Source organism: Pygocentrus nattereri, chromosome 5, assembly GCF_015220715.1.
Source record: "Pygocentrus nattereri isolate fPygNat1 chromosome 5, fPygNat1.pri, whole genome shotgun sequence".
Lineage (NCBI taxonomy): Eukaryota > Metazoa > Chordata > Actinopteri > Characiformes > Serrasalmidae > Pygocentrus > Pygocentrus nattereri.
In genome coordinates, this window is record NC_051215.1 from 1719379 (window position 1) to 1734378 (window position 15000).

General features: G+C 40.1%; 1 protein-coding gene across 1 annotated transcript in view; it reads left to right on the forward strand.

Moving 5' to 3' along the window:
- Positions 1–15000, forward strand: part of slc38a6 (solute carrier family 38 member 6) — a 32670-nt gene that overhangs the window by 9131 nt on the left and 8539 nt on the right. The window contains exons 6-10 of the mRNA XM_037538262.1: positions 1976–2054; positions 11238–11320; positions 12631–12689; positions 13199–13258; positions 14934–14993. Of these exons, the coding sequence (XP_037394159.1) occupies positions 1976–2054; positions 11238–11320; positions 12631–12689; positions 13199–13258; positions 14934–14993 (341 nt within the window). The remainder of the gene's footprint in view (positions 1–1975; positions 2055–11237; positions 11321–12630; positions 12690–13198; positions 13259–14933; positions 14994–15000) is intronic.

Genomic DNA, 15000 nt, shown 5'->3' on the forward strand with positions numbered 1-15000 from the left:
AGTCCGTTCTACAGTTTCTCATTAGACTGAATGAATAACCGACTCTAAATGTAGGTATTGTGATATAAACCGAGTCCGTTCTACAGTTTCTCATTAGACTGAATGAATAACCGACTCTAAATGTAGGTATTGTGATATAAACCGAGTCCGTTCTACAGTTTCTCATTAGGCTGAATGAATAACCGACTCTAAATGTAGGTATTGTGATATAAACCGAGTCCGTTCTACAGTTTCTCATTAGACTGAATGAATAACCGACTCTAAATGTAGGTATTGTGATATAAACCGAGTCCGTTCTACAGTTTCTCATTAGACTGAATGAATAACCGACTCTAAATGTAGGTATTGTGATATAAACCGAGTCCGTTCTACAGTTTCTCATTAGGCTGAATGAATAACCGACTCTAAATGTAGGTATTGTGATATAAACCGAGTCCGTTCTACAGTTTCTCATTAGGCTGAATGAATAACCGACTCTAAATGTAGGTATTGTGATATAAACCGAGTCCGTTCTACAGTTTCTCATTAGGCTGAATGAATAACCGACTCTAAATGTAGGTATTGTGATATAAACCGAGTCCGTTCTACAGTTTCTCATTAGACTGAATGAATAACCGACTCTAAATGTAGGTATTGTGATATAAACTGAGTCCGTTCTACAGCTTCTCATTAGACTGAATGAATAACCGACTCTAAATGTAGGTATTGTGATATAAACCGAGTCCGTTCTACAGTTTCTCATTAGACTGAATGAATAACCGACTCTAAATGTAGGTATTGTGATATAAACCGAGTCCGTTCTACAGTTTCTCATTAGGCTGAATGAATAACCGACTCTAAATGTAGGTATTGTGATATAAACCGAGTCCGTTCTACAGTTTCTCATTAGGCTGAATGAATAACCGACTCTAAATGTAGGTATTGTGATATAAACCGAGTCCGTTCTACAGTTTCTCATTAGACTGAATGAATAACCGACTCTAAATGTAGGTATTGTGATATAAACCGAGTCTGTTCTACAGTTTCTCGTTAGACTGAATGAATAACCGGCTCTAAATGTAGGTATTGTGATATAAACCGAATCCGTTCTACAGTTTCTCGTTAGGCTGAATGAATAACCGGCTCTAAATGTAGGTATTGTGATATAAACCGAGTCCGTTCTACAGTTTCTCGTTAGGCTGAATGAATAACCGACTCTAAATGTAGGTATTGTGATATAAACCGAGTCCGTTCTACAGTTTCTCGTTAGGCTGAATGAATAACCGACTCTAAATGTAGGTATTGTGATATAAACCGAGTCCGTTCTACAGTTTCTCATTAGACTGAATGAATAACCGACTCTAAATGTAGGTATTGTGATATAAACCGAGTCCGTTCTACAGTTTCTCATTAGACTGAATGAATAACCGACTCTAAATGTAGGTATTGTGATATAAACCGAGTCCGTTCTACAGTTTCTCATTAGACTGAATGAATAACCGGCTCTAAATGTAGGTATTGTGATATAAACCGAGTCCGTTCTACAGTTTCTCATTAGACTGAATGAATAACCGACTCTAAATGTAGGTATTGTGATATAAACCGAGTCCGTTCTACAGTTTCTCATTAGACTGAATGAATAACCGACTCTAAATGTAGGTATTGTGATATAAACCGAGTCCGTTCTACAGTTTCTCATTAGACTGAATGAATAACCGACTCTAAATGTAGGTATTGTGATATAAACCGAGTCCGTTCTACAGTTTCTCATTAGACTGAATGAATAACCGGCTCTAAATGTAGGTATTGTGATATAAACCGAGTCCGTTCTACAGTTTCATGTGTGAAACTGGATTTTTTTCTTTGTTTTTTTAAATTATAGTCTGATGTCTGTTTATTTTTTTACAGCGTGTCCTTTAAGTTCCTCCTTGTCTGGTTGTTTTGTTCTCCTTCGTGCTTCAGGCTTTATCCTGTGTTCTCTCTCGTGTTCCTGCAGCCATGTCTTCCTACATGTTCATATTAAAGTCTGAACTTCCGGCCACCATCCGCAGCTTCCTGAGAACAGAGTCTTCTGAGTAAGTTCACATCTTCTTCCAGAACCGGCTAGGATTTCCACAACTTTCTGCACTCTGTTCTAGAACTCTCTCTCCTCCAATTCGGAACATTATACTCTTGAATTCTCTGTAGGGTACTCTAGAATGGACCATATTCTTCATATTCTGTTCTAGATCTCTACATTCTGCTCTACAGCTCTCCACATTCTGTTCTAGAACTCTACATGCTGCTCTTAACTCACATAATCTTCAAGTACACTTTTCTTTGGAACTCTCTGCATTCCATTCTAGAACACGCCCTGTGGTCTGGAACTCTGTGTGCTATTCTAGACATCTACACTATCATTGATCCGCAGATTGTTCTAAACTCTGCATTCTGCTGTAGAAGTTTCCATATTTTTCTTTTTCCATGTTTTTCCAGAAGTGTCCATACTTTTCTAGAACTCTTTACGTTCTGTTCTTAATTTGCGCAGTCTTCAAGAATTATATGCTGCTTTGACACGCATTGCATTCTGTTCTAGAACTCTGTCTCCATTCTAGACCCCTACATTCTGTTCTGTTGCATTTTGAAAATTGGTACTTTCATCTTTTCTAGAATTTCATACACTTTGCTCTAGAGATCTCCTTACTGTGCTAGAAGGCTCAAGCCATGGGTCAGTTTTACGATGGAGCTGTTCTGGTTTGATGCAGAAAATTTCATTTGTTTAATTTTCCAGCGACTAACCGAGATGACTTACTTATTTCCTAACAGACTCTCTGACATGCTGTTGTGTATACACATGGGCTGAAGTGCACTCTTAAAAAGAGGGTTCTTCAAGGGTTCTTTAGTAAAGACAGTGGTTCCATATACAACCCCAATTGCAAAGAAGTTGGGACATTGTGTAAAACATAAATAAAAACAGAATACGATGATTTGCAAATCCCTTTCAACCGATATTCAATTGAATCCACTACAAAGACGAGATATTTAATGTTCAAACGGATAAACTTTTATTGTTTTTTGCAAATATTCACTCATTTAGAATTTGATGCCTGCAACACGTTCCAGAGAAGTTGGGACAGGGGCAACAAAAGACTGGGAAAGTTGAGGAATGCTCAAAAAACACCTGTTTGGAACATTCCACAGGTGAACAGGTTAATTGGAAACAGGTGAGTGTCATGATTGGGTATAAAGGGAGCATCCCTGAAAGGCTCAGTCGTTCACAAGCAAGGACGGGCGAGGTTCACCACTTAGTGAACAACTGCGTGAGGAAATAGTCCAACAGTTTAAGAATGTTTCTCAGTTCGTCGCTTCATCTACAAGTGCAGGTTAAAACTCTGCCATGCAAAGCGAAGCCACATATCAACACCACCCAGAAACGCCGCCGGCTTCTCTGGGCCGAGCTCATCTGAGATGGACTGACGCAGAGTGGAAAAGTGTCCTGTGGTCTGACGCGTCCACATTTCACACTGCAAAGTTCAAAAGCCAGCATCTCTGATGGTGTGGGGGGGTGTTAGTGCCCATGGCAGGGGTAACCTGCACATCTGTGAAGGCCCCATTAATGCTGAAAGGTCCATACAGGTTTTGGAGCAACATCTGCTGCCATCCAAGCAGCGTCTTTTTCAGGGACGTCCTGCTTATTTCAGCAAGACGATGCCGAGCCACATTCTGCACGTGTTCCAACAGCGTGGCTTCGTAGTAAAAGAGTGCGGGTACTAGACTGACCTGCCTGCAGTCCAGACCGTCTCCCATTGAAAATGTGTGGCGCATTATGAAGCTCAAAATACGACAGCGGAGCCCCCGGACTGCTGAGCAGCTGAAGCTGGACATCAAGCAGGAATGGGAAAGAATTCCACCTACAAAGCTTCAACAATCAGTGTCCTCAGTTCCCAAACGCTTATTGAGTGTTAAAGGAAAGGTGATGTAACTCAGTGGGAAACACGCCCCTGTCCCAACTTCTCTGGAACGTGTTGCAGGCATCAAATTCAAAATGAGTGAATATTTGCAAAAAACAATAAAAGTTTATCCGTTTAAACATTAAATATCTCGTCTTTGTAGTGTATTCAATTGAATATCGGTTGAAAGGGATTTGTAAATCATCGTATTCTGTTTTTATTTATGTTTTACACAATGTCCCAACTTCTTTGCAATTGGGGTTGTAGAAACATGAACACCCGGTCCATTTGCATGATTAGGTCATTCTTTGCATGATGGAATGGTTCTTCAGACTGGTAGAGAATGTGTTTTGTATAGTTTCATTTGGAACCTTTATTTGAAAAGGGTTCTAAATAGGGTTAGCACCAAAAAGCACAGACTGCATAAAGTCGTCAGTCGTGTGTTTGGCGTCTTACGGGACTGAGCTGGAGGTCGCTGTTTTCCTCCCGACTGATCTGCATATGGAAGAGATGCTGCAGTGTTTGGGAAACATTAGTGGTCACATCAGTTAGGAAACAGTTTATGCAGCCAGAAGTGGTGGTTATGTGGGAGGAGGAGAGCGCACACACCCACACACACACACACACACACACACACACACACACACACACACATTATTTAGCCAATGCATCATCCAATCAAAATAACCGCTGGTTGTCCCTAATTGCTCGGCGGTGCGGAGGAGACGGGATTGTTTTATTTTTTTTGTAGAAGAAGGAGAATCACATAATTGTTTTGGTTTGTGAGCTGAAGCCTGTGACTCACAGAGGAGCTCCACATGAGAGGGCTGCGCTGCCGGCCTGAGTTTGGAGACCCGCACGCATCTGGGCAACGAGCAGGGGACTTTCCCCAGAACCATAATTCAACACAGACCGAGCCTGTTGTGTTAGGAATGTATGGATAACATATTGACATGTACTGTAAGATAATTCTAATGAAAGAAAGGCCTGCAGGAGTCCTGGAGAGCCAAGAGAAATGTTTACAACTGCAAACCTCAACTCCAAAAACATCGGGACAGAGAAATGAGAAACGCAAACCAAACAGGTTTGTAATTTCACTTTGACCCGCATTTAGAAGAAAACAGTGGAAAGAAAAGATGTTTAATGTTGTACGTTTTCAACTTTGTTGGTTTTGTGTACGTATATATAAACGTATTACACTCTAAAATCATCTTAAACTCGCTAAACACTGCCGCAGGAATTAATCCAACAGTTTACGAACAAGGTTCCGCAACTAGCAAGAAAAAAGGTTCTTTACGGCTTCTTTATTAAAGGCAGTGGTTCTTTTTAGAACCATCAGTTCCTTATAAAAGCATTTCATACTTAAATGGTTCTCTGCATGGTGAAATGGTTCGTCAGACTAATGGAGAATGTGCTGCTTATGGTTCTATATAGCACCAAAAAGGGTTCTTCTGCTGTTTTAATGACAAACTTGAATAAAAGAACCCTTTTTGGTGCTGTATACTAGAACCGTATACAACACATTCTCCATCAGTCTGTGAAACCTTTCCCCCACTCAGAGAACCATTTAAGCATGCAGATGATTTTCTGTAGAACTCATGTTTTTAAGTAAATTGCCTTTACTAAGGAACCCCAAAAGAACCATCAACATAGACGGCACTGCTTCCGCGTGGCCTCCAGAGCACATCATAATCGGATCTCCGCAGTTGTCTGATTACTCAAGTGGTCGTGTAAACAGCTCAGTCTGATTTCTTAGATCAGAGTAAGGCTTAGAAATCTGATAGAGAGGCTGGATTGGAGCTCAGTAATCAGATTTCTCAGCGCTGTGAGCTCTTACTCTGATTTCTTTCAGGTTTCTCAGTGCTGTGAACTCTTACTCTGATTTCTTTCAGATTTCTCAGCGCTGTGAGCTCTTACTCTGATTTCTTTCAGGTTTCTCAGTGCTGTGAACTCTTACTCTGATTTCTTTCAGATTTCTCAGCGCTGTGAACTCTTACTCTGATTTCTTTCAGATTTCTCAGCGCTGTGAACTCTTACTCTGATTTCTTTCAGATTTCTCAGTGCTGTGAACTCTTACTCTGATTTCTTTCAGATTTCTCAGCGCTGTGAACTCTTACTCTGATTTCTTTCAGATTTCTCAGTGCTGTGAACTCTTACTCTGATTTCTTTCTGATTTCTCAGTGCTGTGAACTCTCACTCTGATTTCTTTCAGATTTCTCAGTGCTGTGAACTCTTACTCTGATTTCTTTCTGATTTCTCAGTGCTGTGAACTCTTACTCTGATTTCTTTCAGATTTCTCAGCACTGTGAACTCTTACTCTGATTTCTTTCAGATTTCTCAGTGCTGTGAACTCTTACTCTGATTTCTTTCAGATTTCTCAGTGCTGTGAACTCTTACTCTGATTTCTTTCAGATTTCTCAGTGCTGTGAACTCTTACTCTGATTTCTTTCAGGTTTCTCAGTGCTGTGAACTCTTACTCTGATTTCTTTCAGATTTCTCAGCGCTGTGAACTCTTACTCTGATTTCTTTCAGATTTCTCAGTGCTGTGAACTCTTACTCTGATTTCTTTCTGATTTCTCAGTGCTGTGAACTCTCACTCTGATTTCTTTCAGATTTCTCAGTGCTGTGAGCTCTTACTCTGATTTCTTTCAGATTTCTCAGTGCTGTGAACTCTGACTCTGATTTCTTTCAGATTTCTCAGTGCTGTGAACTCTGACTCTGATTTCTTTCAGATTTCTCAGTGCTGTGAGCTCTTACTCTGATTTCTTTCAGATTTCTCAGCGCTGTGAGCTCTTACTCTGATTTCTTTCAGATTTCTCAGTGCTGTGAGCTCTTACTCTGATTTCTTTCAGATTTCTCAGTGCTGTGAACTCTTACTCTGATTTCTTTCAGATTTCTCAGCGCTGTGAACTCTTACTCTGATTTCTTTCAGATTTCTCAGTGCTGTGAGCTCTTACTCTGATTTCTTTCAGATTTCTCAGTGCTGTGAACTCTTACTCTGATTTCTTTCAGATTTCTCAGTGCTGTGAACTCTTACTCTGATTTCTTTCTGATTTCTCAGTGCTGTGAGCTCTTACTCTGATTTCTTTCAGATTTCTCAGTGCTGTGAACTCTGACTCTGATTTCTTTCAGATTTCTCAGTGCTGTGAACTCTGACTCTGATTTCTTTCAGATTTCTCAGTGCTGTGAACTCTTACTCTGATTTCTTTCAGATTTCTCAGCGCTGTGAGCTCTTACTCTGATTTCTTTCAGATTTCTCAGCGCTGTGAGCTCTTACTCTGATTTCTTTCAGATTTCTCAGTGCTGTGAACTCTTACTCTGATTTCTTTCAGATTTCTCAGCGCTGTGAACTCTTACTCTGATTTCTTTCAGATTTCTCAGTGCTGTGAACTCTTACTCTGATTTCTTTCAGATTTCTCAGTGCTGTGAACTCTTACTCTGATTTCTTTCAGATTTCTCAGTGCTGTGAACTCTGACTCTGATTTCTTTCAGATTTCTCAGTGCTGTGAACTCTGACTCTGATTTCTTTCAGATTTCTCAGTGCTGTGAGCTCTTACTCTGATTTCTTTCAGATTTCTCAGCGCTGTGAGCTCTTACTCTGATTTCTTTCAGATTTCTCAGTGCTGTGAGCTCTTACTCTGATTTCTTTCAGATTTCTCAGCGCTGTGAACTCTTACTCTGATTTCTTTCAGATTTCTCAGCGCTGTGAACTCTTACTCTGATTTCTTTCAGATTTCTCAGCGCTGTGAACTCTTACTCTGATTTCTTTCAGATTTCTCAGCGCTGTGAGCTCTGACTCTGATTTCTTTCAGATTTCTCAGGGCTGTGAACTCTTACTCTGATTTCTTTCAGATTTCTCAGGGCTGTGAACTCTTACTCTGATTTCTTTCAGATTTCTCAGGGCTGTGAACTCTTACTCTGATTTCTTTCAGATGTCTCAGCGCTGTGAACTCTTACTCTGATTTCTTTCAGATTTCTCAGTGCTGTGAGCTCTTACTCTGATTTCTTTCAGATTTCTCAGTGCTGTGAGCTCTTACTCTGATTTCTTTCAGATTTCTCAGCGCTGTGAGCTCTTACTCTGATTTCTTTCAGATTTCTCAGCGCTGTGAACTCTGACTCTGATTTCTTTCAGATTTCTCAGTGCTGTGAACTCTTACTCTGATTTCTTTCAGATTTCTCAGCGCTGTGAGCTCTTACTCTGATTTCTTTCAGATTTCTCAGTGCTGTGAACTCTTACTCTGATTTCTTTCAGATTTCTCAGTGCTGTGAACTCTTACTCTGATTTCTTTCAGGTTTCTCAGCGCTGTGAACTCTTACTCTGATTTCTTTCAGATTTCTCAGCGCTGTGAACTCTTACTCTGATTTCTTTCAGATTTCTCAGCGCTGTGAACTCTTACTCTGATTTCTTTCAGATTTCTCAGTGCTGTGAACTCTTACTCTGATTTCTTTCAGATTTCTCAGCGCTGTGAACTCTTACTCTGATTTCTTTCAGATTTCTCAGCGCTGTGAACTCTTACTCTGATTTCTTTCAGATTTCTCAGCGCTGTGAACTCTTACTCTGATTTCTTTCAGATTTCTCAGCGCTGTGAACTCTTACTCTGATTTCTTTCAGATTTCTCAGCGCTGTGAACTCTTACTCTGATTTCTTTCAGATTTCTCAGCGCTGTGAGCTCTTACACTGATTTCTTTCAGATTTCTCAGTGCTGTGAACTCTTACTCTGATTTCTTTCAGATTTCTCAGTGCTGTGAGCTCTTACTCTGATTTCTTTCAGATTTCTCAGCGCTGTGAGCTCTTACTCTGATTTCTTTCAGATTTCTCAGTGCTGTGAGCTCTTACTCTGATTTCTTTCAGATTTCTCAGCGCTGTGAACTCTTACTCTGATTTCTTTCAGATTTCTCAGCGCTGTCAACTCTGACTCTGATTTCTTTCAGATTTCTCAGCGCTGTGAGCTCTCACTCTGATTTCTTTCAGATTTCTCAGCGCTGTGAACTCTGACTCTGATTTCTTTCAGATTTCTCAGCGCTGTGAACTCTTACTCTGATTTCTTTCAGATTTCTCAGCGCTGTGAACTCTTACTCTGATTTCTTTCAGATTTCTCAGCGCTGTGAACTCTTACTCTGATTTCTTTCAGATTTCTCAGCGCTGTGAACTCTTACTCTGATTTCTTTCAGATTTCTCAGTGCTGTGAACTCTTACTCTGATTTCTTTCAGATTTCTCAGCGCTGTGAACTCTTACTCTGATTTCTTTCAGATTTCTCAGCGCTGTGAACTCTTACTCTGATTTCTTTCAGATTTCTCAGCGCTGTGAACTCTTACTCTGATTTCTTTCAGATTTCTCAGCGCTGTGAACTCTTACTCTGATTTCTTTCAGATTTCTCAGCGCTGTGAACTCTTACTCTGATTTCTTTCAGATTTCTCAGCGCTGTGAGCTCTTACTCTGATTTCTTTCAGATTTCTCAGCGCTGTGAACTCTTACTCTGATTTCTTTCAGATTTCTCAGCGCTGTGAGCTCTTACTCTGATTTCTTTCAGATTTCTCAGCGCTGTGAACTCTTACTCTGATTTCTTTCAGATTTCTCAGGGCTGTGAGCTCTTACTCTGATTTCTTTCAGATTTCTCAGCGCTGTGAGCTCTTACTCTGATTTCTTTCAGATTTCTCAGGGCTGTGAACTCTTACTCTGATTTCTTTCAGATTTCTCAGCGCTGTGAGCTCTTACTCTGATTTCTTTCAGATTTCTCAGTGCTGTGAACTCTTACTCTGATTTCTTTCAGATTTCTCAGTGCTGTGAGCTCTTACTCTGATTTCTTTCAGATTTCTCAGCGCTGTGAGCTCTTACTCTGATTTCTTTCAGATTTCTCAGTGCTGTGAACTCTTACTCTGATTTCTTTCAGATTTCTCAGTGCTGTGAACTCTTACTCTGATTTCTTTCAGATTTCTCAGTGCTGTGAACTCTTACTCTGATTTCTTTCAGATTTCTCAGTGCTGTGAGCTCTTACTCTGATTTCTTTCAGATTTCTCAGTGCTGTGAACTCTTACTCTGATTTCTTTCAGGTTTCTCAGCGCTGTGAACTCTTACTCTGATTTCTTTCTGATTGTCTCAGTCTGAGCATGTGTGAAAACAGACGGCAGCACCGGAAATAAGCGAACGGCGCCACCGCAAGACACAGGAAAACACTTTTGGAGCGGCACTGAAGCCAAATACATGTTTGACAAAGTGAAGGATTTAAATATTCCTCATTTTCTAGATGATTTATGTTCATATTTTCAGGTAAAGTGGGTTGATGTTTAAAAAAACAAAAGCATGAAGTTTGAGTTTTACGTTACGTTTACGTCACGTCATCTCTGAGTTTATCGGCTGGTTGCAGAGCAGAAATCTGATTACTGTCTGACTCATGTAGATCCAGAGTTTCCCCACTATCTGATTACTCAAGAGCATGTAAATGCGTTGAACCAGTTACTGCCACAGTCTGATTTTCTGCAGTTATCAGATTATTAAGTGCATGTAAACACACTCGGTGTCTAGAGCTCATTAGAAACAGACTGATGCTCAGTGGAAACATGTGGTCTGATGAGCCAAACCTACGTTGTGTTATCCGGGCTGAGGAACAAAACATTGATACACATGAGTTTCACAATATTATATTTTGTGATGCTGTATCGATTCTCAGAAACACAGTATTGACTTTTAGTGAACAGTTTACATGCAAAGATTCACAGCAGACAGTGGCTGATTGTGTTTAAACCCCTGAACACAATGTTGTAATTTATCTTTAGCCTTTAGACTTTTTTTTGGCATTTTTAAATTTTTTACTTAATTTGAAAACTCCTGTTACCCTTTGCATTGTCTTAATATTTACAAAGAACAGAAATGGTCCAAAGGTTTTGTTCTTTTCATGTAAAGTTACACTTTGGAGATACGAGGTTTCCGACTGCTGCCTTCTAGACGACGTCTTTTTCAGGGACATCCATGGTTATTTCAGCATGACACCAGTAAGTGTGGCTGAGCATGCTGGTGCCTGCAGTCCAGACTTGTGGCACTTTATTAAGCATGAAATACGCCAAAGAAGGCCTCGTACGGTTGTGCAGCTGAAGACTTGTGACGAACGCAAACAGATACACTCTCAAAACTGGATCGGTAGGCTCTGTTCCCAAATGACTGCCATGTCCCAAACTTTCAGGAACGTGTTGCAGGCAACACATTTGGAACGATTATATGCTTTTCAAAAAACAGAAAAAAGTTTAAAAGGTCAAACATCAAATATGTAACTCCTTCACTTTGTGTTGACTCTTTCCTCTCTTCCGACTTTCTCTTGTTCTCTCTCCTGCAGGGTGTGGTATCAAGACGGTGTTATTTTGCTGGTTCTGGTCACAGTGCTTGTGGTGCTCCCTCTGGCTCTGCTGCCAAAGATTGGTTAGTCCTCAGAGAGCGAGATTTGTCGTCACTTCACAATTTACAGAAGAATAAAAGTCGCCTATAAGAGTAATGCAGCGTAAAGACTTTCTGCAGCATTGTAAATCTTACTAATGTGTCTTTTTTATCTCTCGTCTTGTATGCATGAGCGTTCTGCGCTTCATTTTCAGAAACTCCAGCCTCATTTGTACTTCAGTAAATCTGTATTTTTGTGCTTAAAGCTGCACTTTATGAGTTTTGGGGATTTGGAGAACTCTCTGATGGAAATGTTTAATTGCACAAAGTGTGCATAACAGTTTGTAGTGTAGGTTGTGCTTCTTCCCCCTTCCCAAAGCGAATGAATCTGATGATTGAAAGAGGATTCAAATAAAACTCAGTCTAAATTTAGAGAATGATGTGTCTTCTGAGGATGTGAGTGAATTATTAAGTTGGCTTTAATAATAAACTTAAGGTGGCAGTGAATTTAAGGTGGAACTGTAGTTATCAGTAGCTTTAAGGTGGCAGTCTATTTAAGATATCAGTAAATTTAAGGGTCAGTGTATTTAATGTGTCCGTAAATTTCAGGTGGCTTCGTATGTTAGATAGCAAATTTAAGGTGGCAGTGGATTTAAGGTAGTGCCTAGCAGCGCATTACCGTCCACCTTGGATAATGTAGCAACCATCTAGCAATATGTAAACAACACTTTAACAACCATCAACATCCCAGCATTTTAAGGATTTTTTAACATTTCAACTGTAATAAAAAGCTTACATAGTGCAGCTTTAATTCGCAGAGTGCATTTTAAGGTATTTAAAATGAGTGAACAAACTAGAAGCCATGAGCTCCTATTTTTAAAGATTTTTCAGCTCCCTTTGGCACAAAAGTTCTAAATGTACTGAATAATTTAACTATAATATAATGTAACTCAAAAATATCCATAGATATAAAAGATGAAAAAATGTTATATATCAATAATTTTATGATTGATCGCACCCGGCAGTACAAACTTCACATAATCGTTTAAATGTAAAAAGACGATGTTCTGCAGCGACACACCGATCAGCCATAACATCATGACCACCTCCTCGTTTCTACGCTCACTGTCCACTTTATCAGCTCCACTTACTGTATAGCTGCTCTCTGTAGTTCTACAGTTACAGACTGTAGTCCATCTGTTTCTCTGATACTCTGTTACCCTGTTCTTCAGTGGTCAGGACCCCCATGGACTGTGTATAACAGTCCATATGAAAGAACACTGCATTATACTGACAGTGCACTGCTTATGTGCATATTGATGTTTAAGACTTGTTTGCTTCTGTTTTCCTCCCAGGTTTCCTTGGTTACACCAGCAGTCTGTCGTTTTTCTTCATGCTGTTCTTCACCGTTGTGGTGAGTGTTTGTTTTTCTTTGTTGGATGCCGTTAAATCATAATCGGGTTTGATCAGAAGAAAATTACGTCACGTGTATAAATATTTCTGTCGACATTAGTGACGCTGCTAGTTTGGCGACTAGAGCCAAGGCCACACCCACTTTATCCCCCGGTTGTGATGTCAGCACTCAGACCTGTCGGGTGTTTAAACCACATTTGGACCAAAAGAGAAAAGAGAAAACGGACAAATCGGTATTTATTATTTAGACCAAAACCTGCTCTTCATGCCGAGGAGGACATGAATGAACATGAAGCTGAAAGTTAGAGGTAAATATACTCAAAGCGTCAGCACAGAGCTGCTTTATGATCAGCTAAATCTGTGCAGGGGGTTTTATTAGTGAGTTGTAGTGTGTAGAGTGTCGTGTTCTGCGTATAACAGTACATTTAGCTGAAGAACAAAATGTACTTTGCGTGCAGTTTATCAGAAAAATGAGAACATTATTTTCCCCTCTGTCCTTATTGGTTTCAGGTGGTGGTGAAGAAGTGGTCCATTCCCTGCCCTTTACCCGTCAACTCCACTCTCAGCCTGGTAATGACCGCACAGCTCACAACTCTGGGCACAGAAAAGAACATTGCATTGCTAAAAACCGCAGTAGAGTCTTGAAGCCTGAATTTTATCCACGCTTTAGTCCATGTTTATGGATACCAATGTGTCGAACAGTGTCAGAAACCACATAATCTGGCCTATATGAGGTTTCCACTTTGTGGAAATCTGAATATTTGAAAGTGAGTACAGGCTACATTGTAACTAAGCTGTGAAAACAGCCTGTTTTGATTTAATTAAGTGGATTAATTGTTTGTGATGTCATGAAAAACAACACGTATACACATCTGCCACCTCAGTCCTCCTCACTCTGAAATTATAAGGGGTGTTTCACTCTGGACTGCACTTTGAATGAGATGCAGTACAGGGCAGCTAGAGCTCATATATATATATATATATATATATATATATATATATATATATATATATATATATATATATATATATATATATATATATAAAACATGTATATTATAGGCACAGTAACATGAACAGCATGTTTAATACTGGGTTGGGCGATATGACAAACTTCAAGACATTTTCACAATACACAATATGCAGTATGATATTTAGGCTTTTTCAATTGCAATGGACAAAATAGAACCTATAGTGCCGCCTATAAAATACTATTATAATAATAATAATAATAATAATAATAATAACAATTATTATGATAAACCTACAGCTTTAGTGATTTGTACTCACTAAACTCACTAAATCCAAGTTAACAGGCCTAATTATACTCACTTTGTAACGAAGTATGCAATTAGTCAGAAAGTATCATCATCATCATCATCATCATCATCATCATCATCATCATCATCATCATTAACCGCTAGTCCAGACTGTCCCCCACAACGTCCTCCAGCTCATTCCCAGGGACCCCAAGCCGCTCCCAGGCCAATTTGGAGATATAATCCCTCCAGCGGGTCCTAGGATGACCCCGTCCCTTAGCAACCACCAGGGATACCGTTGCAATGCCCTAGCAACACCTTAGAAACCACCAGGGATACCATAGCAGTGCCCTAGCAACACCTTAGCAACCACCCGGGATACCATTGCGATGCCCTAGCAACATCTTAAACAACCTGGGATACCATAGTCATGCCCTAACAACACCTTAGAAACATCCTGAGATACAATAGCAAAGCCTTAGCAACACCTTAGAAACCACCTGGGATACCATAGCCATGCCCTAACAACACCTTAGAAACATCCTGAGATACAATAGCAAAGCCTTAGCAACACCTTAGAAACCACCTGGGATACCATAGCAAAGCCTTAGCAACACCTTAGAAACCACCTGGGATACCATAGCAAAGCCTTAGCAACACCTTAGAAACCACCTGGGATACCATAGCAATGCCCTAGCAACACCTTAGCAACCACCATGGATACCATATCAGCAGCTTTATCAAGCCAACTTGGTTTGTTCAGAAACTTTCCACTTTTAGCTGAAACTGCAGCTTATTATGCGCTGGGTTTATAACACAAGACAAAATGAGAACGTCGATACTAAATGGAATGCAGCAAATTGATCGTGTCTCGATTATCTTGATTTCGTAATTATTGGAAGCCAAAATGGACAGTAGATTTGATGAGTCGCCCAGTCTTAACGGAAAGTGCTTTATTTAATCAGGACTGTGTTTCTGTGTTTCAGCAAAGCTCCAACTCGTCCAGCTCGGACTGCACTGCTCGCCTGTTTGTCCTCTCTAGTAAGGTGAGTG